The following is a 26271-nucleotide window of genomic DNA, read 5'->3' as shown; positions in this document are numbered from 1 at the left end:
ATTTATAATGTTATTTTAATAAATTGTAAATTACGATCTTCATCTTGTTTAAATTAATAATGATGCTGCGCGATTGATATTTATTGGCGGCCGATGCTACAAATTACACAGTACAAAGTGCATACTTTTATCGTGCAAGATTATTTCTAAACTAATTCTGAGAATAATTTATATACTGCAATTTAACCACAGGCATTTCTGCAAGCAGTCCAACTCACCCGGCAACTTTCTTCTTAAATATTCATCGCAAGATTATTCCGAGTTATTTACATAGACTTATTTTGACAAACCGAGTAAACCAATTAATTTCGAGAATTTCCCAAGTTGGCGTCAAAATGCTGATTGTTTTCTTGCTTCTTTTTTACGTAGCCGTTTCCGCCGTTCCTCAACCCTTCTTCCAGATATTTTTCAATTAATTCGTGTAATTGAATTTCTACCGCTACACTTTCATGCCGCGTTGCACTATGCTCGATTAAACGCGAGCCAGAAATCGCACTCGGGCGTGCGTAAAACACAAGATTGGATGGAGTGCGGTTTGGCAGGCTGAACTCGCAAACTTCCGTGCAAAGTACAAAATATGGCGCACCGGAAGGGATACTGACACGGCGCAAAAATTGCTCTCTCCCGGGAGATAAACGTTTCCGGTTACGCTGGCGCCAACTTCCTTCGAATCGAATGAACCACGACTCACTTATCAAATTGGATTCTAACTAAACGAAACTCTGTTTTGCTCTCTCTGTTTTGCAGAGTGAAATTAACAAGCTGTACCGGACAACATATTTCTTTGAAACAAATCTAATTATGACTTAAAAGAAACAAATATTTCATTAACTTTATTCGACAACGTTTGATTCGAACTACATTACGAATATTAATTTAAGATATTTTATAGACAATTACTTATATAGCTGTCACTCACACTGTAATACTGTAATAATCATCGTTTCTGGCAAGATAAAGTACGTGTACACATTACAAATAAGCAATACACGAGAAACCGATCATAAATCCATGTTTGTTGATCGTCTAATTTCAATGTTACCTCACAGCCAGAAAAGATACTTTAACGTATTTACAAAATTTGGAAAAAGGCGTATTCGAAGATGAAAATCCTCTAGAAATAACCGATAAATCTATGAATTTTCACAACAAACCAATAACACGATATTTTTCAAATCTCTAGGAAAATGGCGAACATATACATATACCTATGTATATTTAACATGTAACAGCGACATGAAATAAAAAAGAGAGGTCGGCAATATAAAATTAATTAACAGCATATTCTTCCTCTGTAAAATGTGACATGGAAAATGTGACTTATCATTTTACTCCTGTAATCTTCAAATGAAATATAAAAAAGGATTTCCGACTCACCATGCATTCACCACTGATGCAAACATCCATGCTGTCAGCGTAGCACTTGGTGCCATCCTCTACCTTGTCCGCCAGCTGGACCACGATTGTTTCTTCGCTATCGAACTGCAAGGCGTCGGTGGCATCACGCGGCAGAGTCTTTTCGACGGACATCTCCTGTCTTAGCCGGCTCCCAGCGTTCTCCAGCGATTGTTCGCCACGGCAGATCAAAGCACACGGTCTGCTTGGGTCGTAATGTGGATACCATTTCAGCAGTTGTCCACTATATGGCACGTCGTCAAACACGGCACATTGCTCCGCCCGGAAATCGTTCGGGTTCTCGCAGGGCTGCAATCAAAGGGCCAGATTTTCTTTTCAAATCCCACATTCTGTTCACGTGGATAGAGCCGTTAATATGATTTTTAAGGATTTTAATGTTTCGTGGATCATGATATGCATGATATTATAAAAGAAGTGGTGTAGGATATTAGGTTTTTAGAGCACACATTTTCGTCGCTATTTCTTTCACTTAGATTCTATAATTTCATGAAATTAAAATAATTGTTCAAACTATTTAATGTAATATCATTAAAAATATTTAATTGTCCGAAAGAAGAAGATAAACAATGGCGCTATCGCGCAATTGCTTGGTTTAGACGTAAATTACTTTGCCAAGGAAGCATTGCTGTTAAATTTGCGTCGGAATTAAATAATTCGCGAATTATTTAGCTACAATGTGCCATCCAGTGTTTTACCGTTTTGGTAACAGTGTTATCCTACTTTGGTTGTTCGTAAAGCCGTTAAACGAAGCGTGTCAGCCGGCCTAGAAATCGTTCAGAATTTTCACACGACTGAAAGCAAAGGCGCAGATTTCGACGGAGCACGTCATTAACCAATTAGGTCGGACGGTTATCGGTGTTTCACGATGTCCACTTTGCAACGCAATCAAGGCACGCTGATGTCCTCTTTAAGTCAACTCAACGATCGAATATTCTCGACAAAACGGTTGGAACTGCGTTTCTCATGTAACTCGCGAATTACCAACATTCCATTTGAAATTATTTAATCGTTGATCATATACGCTTTTATAACACTGCCAGCCAGTTTCTCATTGATTTTCCTCCCATTGTAAACGTTATTCTGTTCTGCACCATTTAATCGTTTTACGTTCAATTAACCGCGTTATCATTTCTTCTCTTTCAAAGAAATTAATAATAGCAGAAAGAGAGCAAGATGGACCGGTGTGCGGCAGTCGGATGAAAAATTAATTTATAAAAACGTGCGATCGTAAACGAGAAGGCAGGTATTTGTAGCGGAAAACAAGATTAAAAGCAATAGGTGTTTCGTTCGCGTTTTGCGATGCTCGATCATTCTGATTCAACGATGAGTAAGTCAACAAATTTCACGGCACCGATCGCTAATTATCGTCGTAATTAACGGCCTGGTAATCAGATCGGCTATGACTCGAGGGCGTTCCGATTGTATGCACGTTTTTGCCGGCGTGTCGAGTTCACCTCGATCTACGACGAGCGAACGAGCCGCGATGTAAATTGACCAAAGCAAAGGGTTTATCACTGTTACCGTTCTATTCGCTGTCTCCATTTTGCTAGCCATTCAACTAGAGAAGAATCCGGGTGGTCAATAATTAATCGTTTGTTGGTTGACTGCCTTTTCGAAAAGCTATCGAGTGCCATTGGCTCTCTTTACAACAGAATATTTTATCGTATTGGTCTACGACGCAAAACATAAATAAATCTTATCTGATACAATAAACAAGGCTATAATAATGACTTAAACAACTTGATATTATTTTAGTAATTGCGTGAATCGATATAGATGCATATGTGTAAACACAAAGCTACCAAGAGCTACCAGAGCTATCAAGTTTGATCAATAAAATAATTTGTCATTTTTGAAGTCATTTTATTCATCAAAATCATTTCTTTCTCTTATGTATGTTTTAGCGTGCTTCCCACGCTAATTGTGGATAGTAGATCAAAGAAATTGTCTTCTATATCCACACCTTAAAAGAAACATGGTAACATTGATAACATGATACACTATTATAAACTATCGGATATATTCCCAAGACGTAATCAAGTTATTCATCGATAGACCCTAACGCAATGAGGAGTTTCAGATTCGATGTAAATACGGAACCAAGTTGCATTTCATGCATCTCGAATTACAAACTACAAACAAAGTTAACACTAGGTTTTATGATTCAAATATCAATTTGGAATAAAATAACGAATATAAGAATATATAATAACGAATATTACGCGTTGTTCCCGTAACTTTTGAACAATCATACACAGACTGTTCATTATAGATATTAATCAGCTTAAATATCCAGCGAGATCATTTTTATTATATTTTCAAGATAGGCGCTCACGTTGTATTTTTTGCTAGATATATATTCGCAATAAATATTTCGCAATTCCTGTATACATTTTCAGATTGGTTTTACATTTTACTAACATAGTTATAACAGTCGTATCTCATTAGTGCTAATGAAATTCCAAGATATTTTATATAACACATATAATATAGACATAAAAATTTTCTATGGTAAGTGCCCAAATATTTTCACTTGACAGGAGGAAACAGTTATTAATTTTCGTTGGATGGGACGATTCATGAACGAGACGATCGTTTTCGAGGAAAAATGATATTAAATTCGGTTTCAATCGCTTATTAGATTCGACAAAAATGCACCATATGGGCAGTGAAGTGCAGAACGTGGAGCATTGGCCTGCTGGCGACTCGTGTGCTGGCACTATGTTTTGCTGTTGACGGAGCACCGGTCGATTTCGAACAACGGGGACATCAAAGTTCCGTATTACTTTCCGTGTTCTAACGAAGCTGATTAACAACGGTGCCAATGGTAATTAATTAACGCACCACGCCAACTGTAATTTAGTTAGAACAGCTTCCAGTTATTTCTGTCGTGATTACGTAGTTGCTCCTTTCTTTCAATATACCGAATAAATTACAAACTGTGCCTCCAGCTTAGTTATAATTCTGTTTTTAAAAATTTCTAAATCTGGAATTTAAAAAAGATAACAGATTTCTGGCTATTAAAATTCGATTCCTGACAGTGTCAGAGAGATTACATTCGATTAATTGATCATTCATCTAGCAAGTACGAAAATTACGTTCCATATCGTTTGGTCCTCTTATCCTTTTAATTCCTTTTATCATCTATGGTCAAGACGAAACGAGTACAGACGATGCGATAGTTGAAAACTCCACCGTCGCTAATAAATATTAAGACATTTACGAAAAGTTCAATAAGCGTGAGAAATCATTAGAACGACAGATTGAAAGACTAGCACAATTCTTCCCTGGTGGAATTGAATATTTTACGAGCGAGATATCCATGTCATTTGTTTTTTATTTTATTTAATCACTTCATCCAGTTACCAGTGAACCAACCATTTAATCCGCATCCGATCCAATCCTCTGTTTCGATGAAAAAGGGAAAAAGACAAAACCTTAATAATCTCTATTAAATCCTCCTATCATTATATTATATTAACAAGTTTAATTAAACGCGGCGAATTTTGTGAAATAACCTTTCCCAATGATGTCATTTATGGATCGACTTGGAATTTATTCAACGAACAATGATATCCGATTGTTGAATAGCATGAATGGAAAATGTCATTGGAACGTTATCATCAGTACATGGGTTGTCATGGAATGGGAAGTATTTTTTCTTCGAATACACCGGAATCTGTGTCGTACAGGCGCACCACTGGCTTCTGTATTTTTTGCTAGTTTAGTTTTCCGCGGAAATTCCGCTCGTTTTATTTCACCCCTTACATTTGTCTCTCGCCACCTCACTTTCACCCATCCGCGTCGCGTCTCGTTTCCGCCTACAGCTTCCTCGCGGAACATCCATCATTTTCCGTATCCGGAATGCAAAACACTACTTACGGGACACCTGTTACTGGCCGACTACCATCTACCGATAAAAAGTTCGATGCAACGTTGAGAAAAAAGATTGCTGATACTAGATTATGCAGCGTACGTTCGATGATCGCGGTACGAAGCGTAAACAGGCAATTTTTTGTGCAAATAATTGAAAACAAAGTGCAAGATAATTGCTTTTCCAGCACACCTGCGTAGTAAAATCTATTCATGAATTAAAGAGTTATTAGCGAAATTATTATATAAGGAATGTTTTATCTAACTGCCTATATTCTTTATTTATTTCGACATTCTTCTGATCATATTGATATTTTGTTTCCTATAGAGAAAGATAATTTATATATATGTAGTATCGGGGAGAAGGGCCTAAGAAACATCGAGTTAACTATAGACAAAGTCACGAGAGCCGAGGCGCTGTCGGCTCCATCAATGCGTTATCGGTCCTTCAAATAAATAGTTTTGCCGAAAAGGCCTACGCGACCCTGGCTACGAGCGTCCGCGGAACACGTGTGCGGTGGGCCTAGCAAAAGACAAAAAAATGCTACAACGGCCAGAAAGTCAGTTGAGAAGCAGAGTGTGAGTTGAGCGGACACAGAGTGTGAATCGACGTGCGACGATATTATAGTCGGTCCTTTTCTTATTGAATATCGCTTATTGAACTAGAATAAACTCTATTTATATTCCTTTTGTTATTGAATATCACTTATTAAACTACACTAAACTTTAAATTTACCATCATTACTTGTCCTTACTCTAAGAATCCATACGTTACTACATGTACAAGAACTTTTTTCATCGTTTTGATGCCTAAAATCCTAGATGATCGTATAAATATATCCCATCATATATTGTGACATTCTGTGCAAAAAACGTTTTATCTAATTCTTTATATTCTCCATTTATTTTAATATTCTTCTGATTATATCTCTATCGTGTTTACTATACAGGAAAGGTAATTTGCCTGCTTATCTCAACAGTCTTTAGGATACTGTCACGGTTATATTATACGTACTTTGCCGGACGAATTTTATTTCCAGGCAGTTTTGCATTCACAGGAAACAAACGGAAATCGTTTTTGTATTACAAAGGAGATCTCTTTATCTGTGAAACAGACGGCCGAGTATACTACTCGCGAATTAAATTTAGTACACGAACGTTATCCATGAATACTGTACGCGTTATCTTTCATCTGTTATTTCAAAGAATTTCCGACCTCGGGGGGCATTGTTATTTAGTCGCGTCAGTGAAAGTAATTTTCACTAGGTGAAAAGAGGATGACAAAGTCTTTTCCTTCCAATCGATCATTTTTCCTGCGTTTACGCAGACACACTAACACCATTTCATCCCTCAATCCCTCGCGACGCTTTAAATTCTTAATCCTCTCGGGATTATATCACAATTATGACAATGGGATTCCTTCGCTGTTAACCCGTGTTAACACACTATTATCATCGTCGTCGTGATAATTATTAAATACAAGCAGGTCTTGACGAGATAGAGTTTCAGACTCGCGGGACGCGATTCAAAATCAAAATATTGATTTCCCTTGCACGTTAACATTGATCAAATTTACATACAATTAATTTATCTTGATCTTAAAATCAGTCCTTTTCTGTTAATCCTGCCACGTCCTTTATTTATTTTATTAAGGACAAATCAGTGAAATGATTCGTAAAAGTTGCGTAAATGTATCTTATATATTGGGTTGCTCGGAAAGTTCGTTCCGATTTTTAAGGAAAATTCAAATGTAGCACATTAAAATTTCGATATATATTTATTGAATTATATTTGTATCGTTTTGTTCCAAGACCCTTCTTCATCTTTCACACAACTCGAATATTCCAGCCTTTCAAAGCCTCTTAGGTTTTTCGGCGAAAACTTTTAAATATAATTTTTTATGTCGGCCAAACAGTTAAAGTTCTTGCCATTAAGGGAATTATGTAATGGTATAAATAGGTGAAAATCTGAGGGTGCAATGTCTGGTGAATACGATGAGTGAGGTAACATATCCCAACCAAGCTCTAGCAGCTTTTGTCGAGTGGTCAAAGATGCACGAGGCCGCGCCTGATGAAACACGACGCTCTTCCGATTCGCTAGTTCTGAACGTTTTTTAATTCGTTCTTGACCTTCAAGTTTGAAATCATCAGCTTTAATCCAAACTAGAAAACCACTTCCGCACAGTTCTTTCAGCTATAGCGCCGTAAACGACGCATAATCTTGTTTGCTGGTAGTGTGACATTTTTGCCTTTCCGAATAACCCTCAATACTATCTTATCGCGCTATAATGAGTATATTAGACATTAGAATGTTAAAAAGAGAAATAATTTATCATAATGTTGTGAATATTTTAAGTTCTTCAAGGTTCATAAACATGCAGAATAGGAGGTGGGAGACTTAACAGTAGCGAGAAATTATTATAAATTTATTTGACAATCTACTGTAATGAATGAATGTAATAAATAAATTTTACAACGTGAATAGACTATAAGGAAACTGTAAACAAAATATCGTTCCTTAATGGATTAACCTCTTGCCTTGCGATTGTCTTACAAACATAATCCTTGTCAGTATTATATTCGATATTAGATGACAGGTAAAAAAGTGATTATTTATATGCAACTATTTATTTATTTATAGCCAGTAAGGATTGAACGGATTTTTTCCACGTATCATAATATACTCTACCGCTTACACTTTCGGTACTTACACTCTCCGTATGAACTTTATTAGCGGGAGTCACAAGATTAGAGGATAAACACTCGAGAGTCGAGGCTTTTTTTGTACAAGACAACCGACGACGACGTCGCCGGGAATGTATTAGCCATTGTTTCCGGCGCAGCCACCGTAATCGGCTAAAACGTCTGGCAAATGCCTGGCGGCGTTTTGAGGAAACGATGGATGTAGAAACGTTCTCGCGTAATGAGTAGTTGAGATTCCTTGTTAAGGAGCGTCTCAACTTTGTAGTGCGGCTTTCGCGGTTCCAAACCCGGTTTCACCGTTTCGCATAGTTCCTTCCTCTTCTATGTTTCGCCCTGAGCAACTGCCCGCTATCCATCCTCAGTCTCGCTATTGCAAGGTTACCATGTAGTCTTTGCTACACTATACTCGTTCAGGCGACCAACGGCCGTGTATCTGTCCGCCATATATCATGCATTCTGTTTCTGGCCTTGGTTATACAGAATACATATGCACGTACGTATATTGTGCCCGAAAACATTCATGCTTGAATAATTTTGAGGCTGGATTAAAAATTGAAAGGAAGGAGACCGGGAGAGTTTCCTCGGGTACGGTAGAAATCGTCGAAAGGATAAGGAAAGGCTAAGAGGATCGACGAAAAGGTGGCTCACGTTTAATGTTTAAGGATACGCTGTTTCTTTTTTTTTTTGGTGCAGATTTTGCGGAGTGTGTAAGATTTTAATTTATTTCATAAATGTTTCTTGTATCGTAAAGGTAATGTATAATGGTACGCGTGTTGATGGTTCATTGTTTTAAATGTTCAAATTGTATTGAAAATTTTGTGAATGGTATGTGTGTCTTCTTTTACTGTTTAGAAGTGGTTCCTAACATGTGACTATATATATATATATATATACACACTCTTATTTTTCAAGGAAACTTTTTTTTTTTTTTTTTTTTTTAATTAGAATCTACACTTCATTTTCGTAGTATCAAATTTTTATGGTTATATGAAAGCAGAACGAAATAATTCGAGATTTAATTTAACTTATTGAGGATTATTTTGAATTGATAACCCGTGCTCTTTCATTACTCTTTAGCGTAAGCAGTTAAAATAATTAAACCTTCTTCTAAACTTGCCACTGTATCGTGTATTCTCCTTGTGAACGCAATACGCGATCGTGAAACCTTGACGTCAAAGATATCGCGTGCAACAATGGAATTATAATTAAAAAGGCGTGCTCCGCGGGGACAGGATTCATTTTTGCTTCGCTATCAGGAATTCGTTTGAAAGTATCGCGCCAAAAGAGAAACACAATCGCGATGTAAATTACCCGTGCAGCTTCAAAGCAAAGGAACGCAATGGAAGAAGAGAACCATGCTACGAAAAACATCGTCTTCGTAGACGAGCACGATTACGAGGTTGATGGCGAGGTTAGGAGACGAAAAGAAAAGAATATGATGCACCTTCGACGATGTCAAAGTCGCGCAGAGAGTGTGCGTTTTGGCGAAATAGCACACGAATAGCGACGTTCATCGAGGTGCTGCAGAAATAAAAGAGGAAGTCGAGGATAGTGGCCATGTCTTCGTTGTTTTGGTCGCTGTGGTCATCGATGTCTTCCAAGAATCGGACCTCGTATCTCTCGAGAAGATGGAAACCTGTCTTGGAAGGCCATTTTCCCCATCCGGCGACCAAGTGACGTCCCTACATCGACGATATAAAGAAAAACACATGCTCGTGGTTGTTGTTCGCTTCTACGATAACAGAATGCCGCTCTTTTTCACGACGCTCACAGCGAAAAGAAGAAACGGGCGATCGAGGGCCACCCGAGATACAGCTGCCTCGAAAACGCTTGCGAAAATAACGTTTCTAAAACGTGTCCGGAACAACTGGCTATAAGCAATCCTGTTACTTACGCTGGATCATTTGGAGAATTTGTAGAAACATTCTTTCCCTCTGAGCACTCTTTTCTTCGCGGCAATTTCCAGCTTCGTTTCATTAGGACGAGAATGAAGATTTTGAAATGGACGTATCGGGGAGGGGAAAATCTTGATCAAAGAATTTCAAAGTATCGAATGTGACGATTGCTTTGAGTAATTCTTATCGTTTCTGATATCTTTTCGTATACATAGACGACAAAGTAGCTCCAGAGAATATTTAAATTGCAAATTTCACAATAAAGTTATTGACGTATAATATATTATCATAAACATTCTATACGTAGAAGATTATAATTAAAGCAGTTTAATGGAAAACAATGTCTCTATCGACAGAAGCGAATATCAAATTTGTTAAAAATAAGAAATCTATAGCTCGACATTTCTAAGGATTAGACACTTTTAATATTAAAGAATACTCCGACTCCTACTTGAAGGATCCTTTATATTTCAAGAATAATGAAAATTTGAAGATGATTTACCAATTTTTATTGTACTTTGTTCAAAAAATCCAAAATCGAGCTAGCCAAAAAAAGATCGCTGCGAAATTCTTCTTCGTGCAACCTCGATTTTAGCGCGATATTTTGTAGCGTGGATCGATAGTTGGCCAAGTGGGACCATTAAGGTGCAGTGCAAGGAAGAGAGAGAGAGAGAAATATAGAGAAGAAAGAGAAACAGAAGAGGTCGGCACGTTTCTCGATTATCCGTATTTACGGAAATTCCGTGCACGTTACACCCGATAACTTTCGTAACGGATTACTCGTTGAAAGTTTCTTCAAGCAAGATGGAGAGGGAAAGAGAGAAAGAGAAAGGGGTAGAGAGAACTCGGCCCGATAAACTACACCGAACGAATCGTCAATGCAGTCAAATGGACCCGGAGGGCTGCCATCGGCTCAAAAGGATGAAAACGTGTCTGTCCTCGGAAATTTTCATTCTACGGAATTTCTCAGTGACTCGCCTCCGAGTAGTTTACACGACCATCCCTCTTCTTCGCTGGATAGGACTACACGAGCACGTTGACCGACCTTTTACGATGTTTTTCTCGGTGAATACGCGACTCCAATCTCGATTATGGAACACAGTACGATGTTCCGACTGCCTTTTTCCATACTGTTTTTCCTTCCGTCCTTTATCGTAGTCGGAATTTATAGTTAAATTTTAAAAGGAGCATTTATAGAAACTTTTTGTGTGTATAACATTATGCGTGTATAAAAAACGCTTTGAAGTTTCAGTAACATTGTAGTAAGAAACGACAATCATTATCATATCGATGAACCATTATTATATCGATTCAAAAGAGTCTGAAAATGAAGATATAATATATTTATAAGAAATATCAAAATTCTACATATATACGTATGTTTAAGACTGGTATTCATGCTGCATGCTCATTACTTAACTAAAGGTGTATATTTGCGATAAATGTGCTGTAATTTCTACATACATTTTCGGATAGATTTCATCTTTTACCGGCATAGTTATATATCCGTGTCTTATTACGGTGGTAACGAAATTTCGCAATGCACATAATATATCTATATACGTTTTCTATGCTCAGCATGGTGAGAGAGAAAAAAAAAGAAATAATCAGAAGATCGAAATCGTTTTGAAATAGCGTAGGAAAATTATAACCTTCCATGATTAGAGGAAGAAAGAATTCTCTTCTAAATGAGGGGCGATAGATACGCAGAAACAAATAACTTCCAATGCAGTATCTAAATGAAAGGATGAGCCAAATGGAAATTCATTTGATCTCGCAACAAATAAATCCCAAGAAGCGACTTCGAATCGATTGAAATCGAACTCGTTTGCGATCGTTTCCATGAAAGTTAGATGTGAGAAGAAGCGTATACTCGTTCCACACGAGTATCTTTTTTTTTTTTTTTTTTTTTTTTTAAAGAGAATCAGAGTCTTTTTATCGGAGATATCGATATCGAAATACGGGATAAAAGATTGTTAAAATGAGAGATATCAAATTTTTAGATCAATAAATGTTTAATAGAAACAGCAACAGATTGGATACGAAACGTACTAAATCAGTGACGTCAATGATTAAGGAAGAAACATTTGAGTTAGATCAGATTGGATGAAACCAATGACAATTAAACCGTCACCTAACACGAAGTTGAACTTGTTGCGCAGAATATATACGGTAAAACGTGTGATCCATCGATCAAAACGTTAAAAGAATTCCATAAATGTCTGTTTTCATCGATCATTGATGTGCCTGTATCGTATAAATATTTTTCGTGTACAGGCTAGTTCGAACATAACACAAAACTTGATATGTTCTATTTTTCACTATTTATTGTATGATTTATTCAACACATTCGATGCGGAAGACACGAACGTACGCGTCATCAGGATTTCATAGTTTCTTACGGATGACGCGTGGATAGATGGATACACGTTACCATAGAAAAATTGATTTCCATCGTTAAGACACCTTTTGTTTTTATGTGCCTCGTTGAATGCGTTAAACGAACTGTCGAAAGCCTTATGACGATCCTAATGTAGAGCGTTTGAAGATGTAATATGATTTTTGTCAGATTTTCTTAAAGACTATTACCCACTGATAAACGCATCAGACATGGAAGCTCCACGTTACTTTTTGAGAACTTCATTCTGAAACTTCATTAATATTTCATTAATATTGCTGATGTTTTAAAATTCTTTGAGATTGTAAAACCCGCGAAACTTGTAGTTTTACTTGGATAAATATAACTACTGGAAATAATGGGAAAATCTAGTAAGTTAAAAGTAAATTATTAAGGAAGAATGGGGAAGCGAAATCAGGTCGAAGCAAAGAGAATTGCGGCACAGTTACAATGTGGTGGAGAACTGGATTGATTCTGTTTGCAGTAGCACGCTGCTGGTGGGAATTGGTGGATCAAGCTGAATCCGGGCTCTCAGGATTAAAATCGTCGAAATCCCCGGGCGTCTGGAAGAACTGGTGGTTGGTTGTACCGTTGCATCGACGATTCTTGTTATCCGAGGGATCTGTCCTTGGAATTAACGCGACCGTTTCGCAGTGTAAACTTGGCAATGCTCACCAGATGCATCTTCATTCCGTTTCTTGTTTGCACTGTGATAGAGATACCTTTCTCTTCTCGTTGCCACCGACTAGTTATTGTGAACCTTTTAAAACAGCTGTTTGTTCGCAACCGTTGAATTATAACGCGTATCTACGTATGTAGTACGTTTTCGGTTAAGCGATGCAAAATTGCAAAAATTTCATAAACCGACTTTAAACGAAGGTATAACGAAATATATTCCTTCAGTTGGTTCGTTGCAAATGTGAAAAGAGACATATTTTCTATATTATTAAATACCAATAGAAAGAGCGATATATACATAAAAGAAGAGACACGGAGATGTAGAAAAACTATCAACCATAAATAGCTTGCTATTTTTAAAACATATTTAATTAATATAATAACATATAATAACATATAAATTTCAACCAATTAAATCAACAATGTCGAAAAACTTGAAACAGTACGGTTGATCTGTCAAATACATGCGGAACCTTTTTACGCGTATTTTTAAACGAGCACAAAGGGTAGCTACTACGCGGTATAATGAAATTTGTATATATCTCACGTAAAACAATATATATCGTGCATATCTCTGACGCATGGATAAAATATTTAGAAAAGGAAAATCGTAGACGCATTCGACCAAATGAAAAGACTATTTTCATAGACTGGAAAATTCTGAAAAATGTGTAATAATTCCGTACCGACGGAATTGCGAGTCTTAAGCTTTCTTAATCGAACTGGCTTTATTGCGTCGATTGCAGGATCAGCCTCTCTTGCAGCTTCATTCCTTTTCCAATCCAGCAGCTTTAATAGCGAGCAGAGAGTCTGCACGTCCCGATCCTCAATCGTCGACAATAAGTGTCGTTTTCGGATATTGCTACAACACATGGGAAATTTCTCGATACCTAACAACCGAAACGTGAAAGGTCGATGCGATCTGGATTCAGATCGGCGATAAGGAAACTGCAATTGTACGTAATTGCGCGTGTACTTTTTATTATCCCATGCAGTTACTTCGAAGGTAATTCCTTTCCTCGTTCCGTTAAATAACACCGACCTCCGTGATAAATCAAACCGAAGATATTAAAAACACGCGCTCCTATCCTTCCGAGGAAACTGCATCACCGGCACTTAATCCTCCTAACTTCGTAGCTTTTTCATTTCACTCGTTACACCCTTCCAAGTTTTTCAATTTTATCTAGATTCCTAGCAGAAGCAATTTTAACATTGCCCGCTTCTCGCCACACGTATCGAGACACTTGCCAGTTTCGTACGAAATGTGATTTAAAGTATCGAGGAGACTAATAGGTTAGAATTTTGTATTCATGCAGGAAAAACGTCAATCAGCTGAATGAGTAACTAATTAAAGCACGAGGACATCGATCGAAGGATACACGCATTAGGGGCAAATGCAACTTTATTATTGACCGGCCGGCGGCTGCCCTTGGTTTCATGGAAACTGACCTGATTTTCCATCGCGTTGTTCGTTAGATATTGACGTCAAATGACCTTTCACGTTCTGCCCGGTACACGTTGCATCACACGGATGCTTTAATACACGTTTATACGTCGTGGATGCATAGCTAATTTTCTTTGATCGATACGCGTTCTTTCCTTTCGTTTTTAATTAATAAAAGAACGCGTGGATGAGACAGCGTTGAAGGATAACGTAAATGAAGGTTAAGAATAATTCTCCAATGGACTCAATTTTAAACCGGTGAAATTAATCTGGAAACTTCAACCTTTAAGCAACAACGCGTTTCGACGTGTGAGAGTTCGATAAATAACTTGAATCTCGTTTTAGACCATATTGTAATAACTCGCGGCTCCACTAAATTTGACCCGGTTTTGCTCGGCCGCTAGCCCGTGGACCAGTGACGTCAGATCATCCTTCTCGAATCGACCATGAAATTAACACTGCTTTAATCTCTCTCCTGTGTCCGCAGGATGCTTCTCATTAAGCTCTAAGCTATTAATATAACAGAGTGTTTGGCATGATGTGACAGTTCACTCGAGAATTGAACTTTTGAATCGACCTCGCTGCTTTAACGCTACAACTATCGTCGCACAATGTACGTGTGTATTTGTGTGTCGAAATATAGTACACGTGGATGATTATAATGAAAATGTTTTGACGGAAACGGATATGTATGTCTAATCGTGTACTTACCTCGATAAAAGTTAACACTAGAGTAGTCTAGAGTAGTTACGTGTCTTTAACGATCATAAAAATAGAAAATCTGTAATTTGTTATTTTTTTTTTCTTTTTTTCACTTTAGGATAACGATTAGGGTGCTAATGAATCAAGGATAAGGCACTCTTCTGTTCTTACTGACACGGTTAGTAGACTGCGATTTTTAACGCATTTATGAAAATTTGTGAAAATATATAAATATATCGGCGGTCCAAGTTATCAGATTAGAAATTTTCATACTATTTCTACGATATTCCTACGATTACATTGGTAAACTAATAATCAGGAAATCTATCATTGATACAGTATCTATTGAAAGTGTAATCGATCCACCTTTCCTATCAGTGTCCATACCTTTGAAATTCTCGTTTAATTCTCGTACTTGCAGTCCTTTGGCGATCACTGATGATCTAGGTTCCGGCTGCAGCACGCACAACTGCATACAGTCACACACCGAGGACTCGTATGTAATCGACCACGTACGCATGCACGCACAAAGGGATATCCAGATGGTAGAACGTTCGGTGGACGGAAATACAGCACTCTGCACGATGCATGGAAAGCATTTCTGTGATTGCTATCAGATACGGGAGCGTTGCTCGTGAGAATGGAACGTGGATTCGTGAATCTCGATCCCGAACCTATCTCTCCACGTTCTATATGTCCTTCGAGTTCTCCTCTCTTTCCTTTCTTTCTTTTTGCTTCTTTTCGTTCTCTGTTCTTCGCGAGATCTCGCATCAAGGTGAGCAAACGGTGGACTTGTCGCGTTCGTTTTTCAGAATTCTCGATTCACCGGGTCACAGAGCCACTAAAAACGGTTGTTTATCGATTCGTGGACCGAGAAACGTTCGACCACGCGTGACGCTCGCTTCGTGGAAGCGAAAAATAAAATGGAATTCGTTGTTTGTACACGAGATTACGTCGCCGGTAAAATATTTGTTTTTGTCGGGGCCAGGTGAAACATGGTGAATATTCTAAAATATTTTTCCGCGACGTGCGTAATATTTTGAGGCGCCAGGATGCTTGTGGGGCACCAATGGATTCCTTTGGAACAAAGTTTCTGTGCGTCGTGCCCAGCGAAAAAGTTCCGTATTAACGCGATGGAGAAAATTTTTCTTTTGACAAAGTGCAGCGATGCGGTGATCGTCGAGGAATTTTCGCCTGTGTTTTTCGCGCTACCATGAAACTTTAATAAGCGTTTTAAGCGAGAGAGAAACGAAATCGAGATTTACGTTCTGCTTGTGTTCCTTCGTCTTTACTCGAGGATATAACAAGTCACCTTGAAACACGTTGTTCCACGCGAGACCATTGTTCAGACTTTAACTTGATAAATCGACACAGTCACACCATTTTCTCATGTAAATCAGCCAGCTCACTTCCAAGTATACTATTTTAAAACGCAATTCACGTCGTATTTAAGACCTGTACTTTTCAATCAGATATATTCACCGATACAATTAACCCTCCATTATATTATATTTTTTCTCTTGTATAAGCTCTATCTCGTGCAGATTACTCGTTCTTGGTGCAAAATGTCAAAAGTATGAACTCACTGTTCGTATTTAAGCCACGTTCATTTTTCATCCGATTAAGCGACAATTATCGCGAATTACGTTAAAGTATATAAATTTTTCGAGACGGCACGCAAACGATTTCGATGTGACACCGCAGTGGCCTTGAAACCTAATCGAGCCAAACCGCAACCCTCTGTCGTAACCGAGATTGCGGTTTCGCTGCATGCATACGACCGGCCAGTAACCCATTCGTGATGGCGCTTGTACGCGTTAAGCAAGACAAAGGCTGTCGATTATCGAGACATCGATGAAAAATACGGCAGAGCAACGTTCTCGTCGATGTCGATGCTTCAATGTCCTGTCGATGCGCGAGAACCACGCTTCAGGCAATTTAGAAGTCGCGAAATCGTTGAAACGTTCATGCCTTGTCCGCATAATTTCTCCTAACATATCGCCTTTAACTGAAAACTGCTATGTTTAGAAATTTCTAAATAATAAAACCTCGAAGAATCGTGATTGCAATAACTGCTGCAGTTACTTTTTTTAGTATTCATTTAGTGCAGAATAATAATAAAATACTTAATTGTTTCTAAATTGACAAAAGGAAATGGCGAGGTGAAATTTTATACATAATAACATTAACGCAATTTCTCTTACTGGCAGTAAGTTTTTTCAAAGTCTGAAAAATGGGGAAGGTATCGTGAATTATACCTGTTAATACATTAAAAATCTAATTAGGTAAGCAGACATTTTATTAATCGTCAGAAAAGTAGAGACTACCGAAGCCCGATATATTCCGTTTTATTTCTAGCTGCAAGTAAAACGTGACCTGTTAAATTCACGTTACGTTTCTTTGGTTTCCTAAACAATTCGTTAGAATATAATATTCAGGCAATGTAATAAATTGATCACTCTGACGGGTATTCTGATCGGCTTTAATGAAGCGATGAAACGTTAATCTCGAATCTCTTCGAAACTGTCGATTTACCTAATTCTCTTATTTAATCTTTCCTTGTTCAACTTGCACTTGAACTTGCACTTACACTCTTGCTTACAATTTCATTTTTATGCATATATAAAAACGAACATGACAACTTTTTAAGTATTCAGTCAGTGTGAATATGTTTTTAGTTTAATTAAAGATAAGAAAGAGCAAAAAGATGAGCTTCTAACGCTGACACGATGAAAGGTGAATTTTTTGCGGGGTTATGGCTCACGAAGCCGAGGAATCCCCTCGACTTTACGTAGGGAGAAAAGAAGAGGAAGGCAAGGAATAGGGAAGCAAATTTTCCATGTAAACGGGTCAAAAGTTCCTCGTCCCTAGCCTCTAGACGTATCAAACTGGATCGTAAAAAATTAATCGCCCGGAAAGCGCAAGTGTGTCGGCAGTAGTCTGTTCTCGTGGACGGTTATACGCGACGTCATCGATGCATTATCGAGGTTGTTGCACTGTGCAAAGTTCGACGGCGGTTGCACTTGGAAATAACTTTAGGTAATGTTCTCGTGTTATCCAAATGAATCGTATACTTTGTCGTGAAAATACTGTGAAAAACGGACACCAATATCTCTGTATATTTCTTTAATTTCCTTCTTTCGTATCCGGTATCCATCGAATGTATTTACCTCTCTAAAGCACTATGGATGTTCGTTTCGAGCATTAATAATAATGCTTTGCTTTCGTTCAAACCCCGTTCGAGGCTACATTGTTATAGCGATAATAACACCGTAGCCCGAATATGGATTTCATTTCATAAAATAATAATGACCGTACCAGTGACATGGTTGGAATAGTAGTTAACACTCAATTGCATCGCACGGGATTACTTTAACTAAACAAATTGGTCTTCCTCTCTTTCTCTCTGAAACATCTGCGAAAACACATATATCAAATATCGATTTAAACGCATCGATCGAAGATCACTGCTTTACCAATTTTAAACGAATGGTTCGAACGTTGTTGCGATTGCGGTTCGCGAATGCCAATAAAGATTCGCCGATTACCAACGTTCTAATTGTCCTAATAAAACGATATTTATGTAAATCACGGACAGACGTACGCGAGCCGTGTCTGTGTAAAGTTTCGACTGTACTATCCCCGGCCGACCGATGGAAACCGATATTTCGATATATTATTATTATCAAGAGAACGAGTTGGTCGTGGCTCATTATTGTAAAGCCCGTTGAACGTTGTCGCTATAAAATCAGTGGTAACTGAATTACTAACGCGATAATGTCCGATCCCGAGGCGTTGCGCGTACGCGTTATACGCGGCACTAATTAATTAATGTCCACTGCATCATCGTCTGCCTTTATACGATCGGTTTATTCCTATTTTTGCGGTGGTGTAAAGAACGACTGCGCGAACAAAGAGAGTTACGCGACAAAACCAGTCTCGCCATTTGTTCAATTCAAGAGGAATATCGTAATTCTCGGAATATCGTGAAACTCGTACTATGATTAGTTTGTCCTTTATTTCTATTCCTTTTTTCTTTTTTTCTTTTTTCGTCCTTTCTCTATCGTTCTTTTTTCACCATCATAAATTTAGTCGTAATTTTTGCTCGTAATTTCTGGTCATCATAATTCCAGTATTTGCATAATGCCCTCGTTAAACACGCTTGTGCTTTTTCATAGCGCACTTGAGATCGACGGCGCCGGTGACTTGAACGCCTCTCAAAAAGCATGTATTTTCGTTATTTCGTTGCGTTAATCGCGTTGCGTTCAATTAATTTCCGACCGTCGAACGATTTTCGATGGAGCAATTGTCGTGGCATTGTTTTTTGGTAACGAGAAGTGCGACGTGAAAGCAACGTTGCAAACGAAATAATATTAACATACCGGCGCCAGTACATTGTTATTCTGTCTGCCGTTCCTTTATTTTTCTTTCCTGTTTTTATGAAAATTACGGTTTGTTTAAAACACAAAATTACGAACGGTTTCGTGAATTTATATTGCAAGTAGAAAAATGTTGGTGAAAGAATGTCAGTGATTTTACTAACTAAACTCGAACCCATACGGAACGCACAAGCTTGTTGTAATTTAAGGTTGACCGCACTTTGAGAGAAGTTTTAAGCACTATTAGTCCGACGAGATTCAACGAGGTTTAAAGCGGAGAATCTAAGTATAATATAGTATACTCCATACGCCATTATTCCACGTAAATATAGCTTTAACTTCGTAGTTACGACATTTTGAGATCTCGCGTAATTCGCTTAGCGGATAACGACCGAGTAATTTCCAGCGTTCGATCAACTTTAATCGCCAGATATCACCGTGCTCTAAGCAAAAACACATTTGGATTATTGTGTACACTAAGTTATAACATTAAAACGCGATTAAACTTCTATCTAAGCAGTTCAATTTCTATCTATAGTTAGATAGGACTGGAAAAATCTCAGTTGCTGATATAAAGAAATAACATTTGTTAGATTTCGATGCTCGATCCATGAATGTGATTTTTTTAAGTTGAATTTAAGCTCTAATAGATGTAAATGTACCCGAACGAACTTGATTCATTGTTTCAACTCTTTCCATTTTCGGAACGAAGCGAGCCTGTGACCCTCATTTTCTGAGTAATAAAGTAAGTCGATTTTACCCGGTTCGCTCGAAAGCTTCGTAAAAATTCCATTTATACGCCGCGACAGTACTCTAGGAACCGCTTTAATTTTTCTCTAAAATTCATACACTAAATTTCTCGCTACTAATTACGAGTTACACACAATGTTCTCCGACAATCTTTAATTCCGCCTGGAAAATCCCTGCCTTTCTTTCTTTTCCCCGTTTTCCCCGCCGGAATGTTCAATGCAAATGAGGCTAATTACAGATTATACTACGATATACATAGGATACAGTTTCAAATATACGTAGAAATATTAAAAAACCCTTATGCAATCACATGGAAAATATAATCGTATATATTTTTTTTTTATTTATTTATTAAAATTACAATCAATTCTCGCGTTGCGAATTTTTAGTAATATAATCGTATATTTAAAGAAATTTTCATACACAAATCAAAAAATATAATCACAGAAAGAAGTCTCAGAAGTCAAAATGATCAGATGCATTTTTTTGAAAATTTCTTAATATCAATATCGATATTATATTGTAGTATATGATTAGTGAATTCCTTGAGAAACCAAATAGCTACCTTTGATAGGATAACAGGAACATTTATTACGAAAAAATCATTGTCTGATTAGACGAACTCCCGACTGAATCCATTTATTAGAAAATCATAGGCAGAAGGGAGAATCAATCAATTATTATCAATTTTATTATTATATTATATTATATTATATTATATTATATTATATATATGAATATCATTGTACAATATTATTTGATTTTATGTATGAATAATTTATAGTATATATGTATATGAATGTCCTTCACAATGCATTCAGATAAATGGAATTTCACTGTAATCAATTTGGTTATCAATCATCTGTATTTGGTCCAAAATACACCACTAGTGTATACCAAGAAAGACAATTTCACATCATGGTAACTAGCTATATGTAAATATTCAAGCATAAAATAGAACATATCTTTAGCCAATATGTTTTTATTATTCTACCATTTTCATCTATGTATCCTCGTTCACATGTTTACATCCACGTTTCACAGAGACCGTTTCATTAAAATCTTAAACTTCTCTCGTCAAGTTACCGTTGAAAGCACAACGTCTCTGGCGGCTTTCTTACATTTCCGTCGTCTAGTGAATTTCGCTTTTTTCTCCGCGAGCAAAATAGAGGGGAACCACCGCCATGAAATACACACTAGCCCATTACCAGTGTTAACGGAGTACGGCCGAGTATACGAAGACAGAGGGAAACCAGAGGGCTGGAAATCTGGATTCACAGCACGTATCTCCGTTTCGTTATGCTAATGATGTTGTGGCCCTTTTTCTTCCCACTCGTTTCATCCCTCGTGATTCTTTCAGCCATTCGGCCCTTCCTGTCCGCGCTGCGCCGTCTTTCTTCTCCATCCAACGATCGCCTTTCCGCGTCTGAGTGTGAATAATTTATTGTAAATGCGGCAAGTGTGTGGGTTCTAGGCCGAATATTAATGGGCAAAAATGCGGTCAGGTCGTTTCGTCGTACTCTCTCTTTCTCTCTCGTTCTTTGCTTTTTCGCTTAGCATAACTACGCGTTTCGTGCTTCTCGATGCTCGCTCGATCCGATCGTTTTCATATTGTTTATAGGATTGTTTGGCGCGGAGAACACTCGAGAATTCCTTAAAACGTGAAATACTGCGACCGTATTTGCAAGATAAAATAGGTTGGTCGAAATGCTTTTCCGAGAGCGGCAGAGTAGGTTGTGATATTAAATTTTCGATTTTATCGAGTGTTCTCTTTATAATCGCCCCGTAATTCTCAGTGAGAATCGCGACCCAATAGTATCAAAGGCAAATTGAATTTTTATTATAATAATAGGAAATGTATACGGAGCGTGCGGAGTAGTCAAAGTCTTCCCTTCCAATTTTTCGAGTTTGCTTTGTTTTTCGAAATCCATGACAACGAAGAGCGCTTCGCGAACAGCTTTAATACAAACGCAACGGTAATTTCCGCAGCTAGTAATTATGTCGACATCACGGAACCGGAAGGAATGCATTACATGTGAGTTAAATGTACTTCACGTGGTGAGCAAGTTCTATTATTTATAATTGCGCCGGCGCAACGGAGACCAACAAATGCTCCACTCCCGCTGTATGCGATATTAATACCTCAATGCAGTTATAATTGCGCTGGCTTCAACTTAAAAGTAAACGAACATTGACACGACGCAAATTAACCCTTTCATAACGTCAACGCGGAAGTTTTTATATTCTAATAGATATTAATTTGTATTTGTAAGTTTTTATACCTCGTTATTACCATTCCTTTTATTATTATTTAGTAATGTTATAATTAATACAATGAAATATTCTAACGTAATTGGTTCTGCAACCTCATTCGTTATAGTACCTGTTTGTTCTAGCGTATTCTAAAATATGTGTGTGTATTTGGGGAAAATTCATTACAGGCTAAAACGATATGTGTATTACATGTTGTTTGTATGAACAGCAATAAATATATAATTATTATACTTTATACATTATTGTATAAGTAATAATTATTATAATAATATGTGTGTTTAATTATGTACTGTATATATTAAGCTATGAACAAACTTTCCGTAATCAGATGCGTAAACAATTTAATATTTATAGCAGATACAAACCATGATCGCTGTAGTACCTATTCTCATTGCAATGTCTTCGTTTCATTGATAATGATTCGCCGTTGCAACATTTTCCTGTAACGCTATTCGTTCTAGCATACCTCGCAAAAGTATTTTCCATTTCATTTTTGAAAATACGAGTCACAATTTTCACACGGAACATGTACCATCGTCGACAGACGACAATTAGCAGACGTATAAAGCGTCGCATTCGTAACACTCCCGTGACTTTACGACACTGCGTAACAAATACGTACGCACATACATCGTCACTCCGCGACACACCTAAATGCGATATTAACGTCTTCATAAAATTCCAATTACTCCAATAAAACCTATCGTACCGCTTTCCCTACGATTTTTTATCATTCCAATTCCATTAAAAAAATCGTGGTCCTTTGTCGCGAAGTAAATTACAAATTCATGCGATATCGTTTCAATGAAAAAATCATTTCTACCGAAACCTGAATAATCCACACCGGTGCAAACATCAGGCAATTCACTCGCAAAATGAAGAATTCATTTTGAATTAAAGTTTTATAGTTCGAAAGGATGCCTATGTTGTACTACTGCGCACGACGAACGTAATCTGCATTCAGAATATATAGTCATTGTCAGTAGGAAGTGAATCGAGAATCAATCACCGAGTTATCCACTTTCCTTCTACGTGGGACAAGAGTGAGGTCACCACGGATATCCGCGAATCATTTACAACTATGTGGCAGTTGGTTGCGCTGGAACTTGGTTGGTTGCGACATGCACGTGGGACCGATTGATTTTATATTTTTTAAGTATCCTAGACACAGGAATAAAAATCCGCGTTTTATTGCACCACGTGCACTGGAATCGAAATATTTAGGGCAGTACTCACAGGTCAAAGGATTCTTCCTAGGGGGGATGATCCTGTTCTATCTTTTATTTTATGAGATGTTGCGCTAGCTCTTCGAAGAGATTTTCCGAATCTCCGTTTATGTTTCTCTTGTTGCCTTGTCGAGCAGGATAAGTATGTTCCGGTATATTGTGTGATTTATGGTGTGTATTAAACGTAGATAAATAAAATAATTACATGAACAATATTTCGTATTGTTGAGAATTGTGGATCTTTGAGGCCGAAATAATGTTATAGGAACACTAAATTTATACTGAGGATTAATATTAAACTAATGAAATATTTATTTCATGGACGATTCCTTATATATTCATCGATACACACTTGCACGCGTCTCAGCATTTTCTTCTATACCCGACTGTAAACCGACTCTTCGGCGGACCTTAACCGACTGAAGAATTTACATTCATTTGTTTTCGAGACGCTTCGAACACACATACTTCCACACACTGATATTCACATACAAGTATCTCTACTACGCATTTAACCTAGTCCAGCACAGAAAATTATACATATCTCAACACGTATAATAAAGGATTCGAAGGTTTTGTACAAAGTTAACGTTTAAAAGTGTACGTTATTGCCGATATTTTTGTTATATTAAGAGTTTGGCGCATATTTTGTGTATATATGTTTTAATGTAAGGAACTTTTGAACTTGAAATAAAATATTACAATCTAAGTTTCTCCCGAACCGATTCAATTTTCCAAGAACACAGTTCACTGAAAGGTTCCGGTACACAGACATTGTCTCCCTTTTCCTTTTCGAACAGCTCGAGCGCATGGATGAAAGAAGATAAAAATAATGGACGAAAGACGCTTTGAGTGAGGTGAGAATAAAGAATTTGGAGCAATTTGCGGCCGGACCGTGAAAGACTGGAAAATGGAAGGCACTTTGTATTCTCTCTTCTTCACTCGCATTCTTCTCTCGTGTTTCTTCAACTCCAGGATAGAAAATCCACTTTTTAACGTGATTCGTGTGCTTCAAGTTTTTACAGGAACCGAAGAAGACGATGCTTCGTCAATTGTTTCCCTTCAATGTAGAATTTTCCACGCGAAACGTTCGCGTTTAACTTTCAGTTCAATTTTGCCCACGTTAAACTCGTCGACCTTTGTCGATGGTCAAGCGGTCACGGAAATGAATCATTAATAAATGTCGAAGCACAAATAAAAATTCTGCTGGAAGTTAAACCGAACACAGAATAAAAAGCCTTTACAGATTAATCATACTAATAAACTGTAGTAGATAAGTAATAACAAGTAACAATCTGCCTCTAGTTCAGTTCCACCACTTTACTCTTCATTCTTAGGCTTTTCCTGCAGCTTGTTAGTTTTGCAAATAATTTTTATTTTATTTATTTTGTAATTAATTTTAAAATTTCATTGAACATCTGTGTATATATATATATATATATATATATATGTCGGAGATGAAAGGACACCGAAGCCTTCCCTTTGGAACTTTGGGAAGATCCCCTAACATTATAATCTAGATTCTAATCATAGCCGTAATTAAGCAATTGTCGTCATTCGATCCGATTGTATTTGTTCGAGATTTGTGATATTGAGCTTGGGTTCGAGGCGACAAGCAGTCGCCGAACGTAGCCGCGGTCACGGGATAAACAACGTTTTGTCTAACAAAGGTATGGGGTAATAGTATAGCTCTCCTTAAAAGAAATAGTTGTAGCGACACGCGACGGTGAACATTCCAACGGTTTCTGTCCCGTGGCTCGCCGCACGCAGACTCTATTCTTCGGGCAAGACGATCACCAGATGTCAACGCATCTCCACAGTACATGTTCAGCTAGTCCTTCAAACAGACAAACAGTCTTTGTTCCAACTACGGGGAACTTTATTTTTCTCACGAACGACGCTTCCCGCTAGCAACTTTCCCTCGAGGGCGGCTAGCATCCTTCTCTAATCACCAACATGGAAATTGACCAATTAACAGCAACGTTAATTTCCTTCACTTTCCGAACGAAGGCATCTCTCCACGAATCCGATGATCTCGTGTCCTTAGACACACCCCATCATAGTCTTCCTCTGCAGCGACATCGCGACGGAAAGTCATTCTCTCGTAAGGTCTCATTAGCGAGTTACATAGCGTCTTTACGCTCGGTGAATATTTTACGTTTTAACAAAGAGCTAGTTTAGTAATACTTGTATCGTAGACAAGTAAATCGAATCCAACTTAGACTTTGGAAAAAAGTACATTTACCTATTATCCCGTTGACCGCGGATTCGTTTTCGACCCTAAGACCACTGTCATTAGTGTCTAATCACCGCGGTTACTTGTCAATTCTGGAATATCCACACTTGTACTAATAATCATATTTGCACTAGTCAATGTCTTCTCTATTGCATAACAACAATGTGTAATCCAAATGAAGGTTCGTTTCACGCCCCTAACCCTAATCATAATGCAAACCCGATATATATATATATATATATATATATATATATATATATATATATATATTCCATCATCTATCTTGAACTTTTATCTC

The 26271-nt window shown here is 37.6% G+C and overlaps 1 protein-coding gene across 1 annotated transcript in view; it reads right to left on the bottom strand.

Annotated features, from left to right (window-relative positions):
- Window positions 1-26271, bottom strand: part of LOC117239853 (protein madd-4-like) — a 258313-nt gene that overhangs the window by 38965 nt on the left and 193077 nt on the right. Inside the window, exon 6 of the mRNA XM_033505680.1 lies at window positions 1378-1704. Coding sequence (XP_033361571.1) covers window positions 1378-1704 — 327 coding nt within the window. The remainder of the gene's footprint in view (window positions 1-1377; window positions 1705-26271) is intronic.

Source organism: Bombus vosnesenskii, unplaced genomic scaffold (genome assembly GCF_011952255.1).
Source record: "Bombus vosnesenskii isolate JDL3184/JDL3185 unplaced genomic scaffold, Bvos_JDL3184-5_v1.1 scf7180000014442, whole genome shotgun sequence".
Classification (NCBI taxonomy): Eukaryota; Metazoa; Arthropoda; class Insecta; order Hymenoptera; family Apidae; genus Bombus; species Bombus vosnesenskii.
This window is presented reverse-complemented; position numbering and strand designations above follow the sequence as displayed.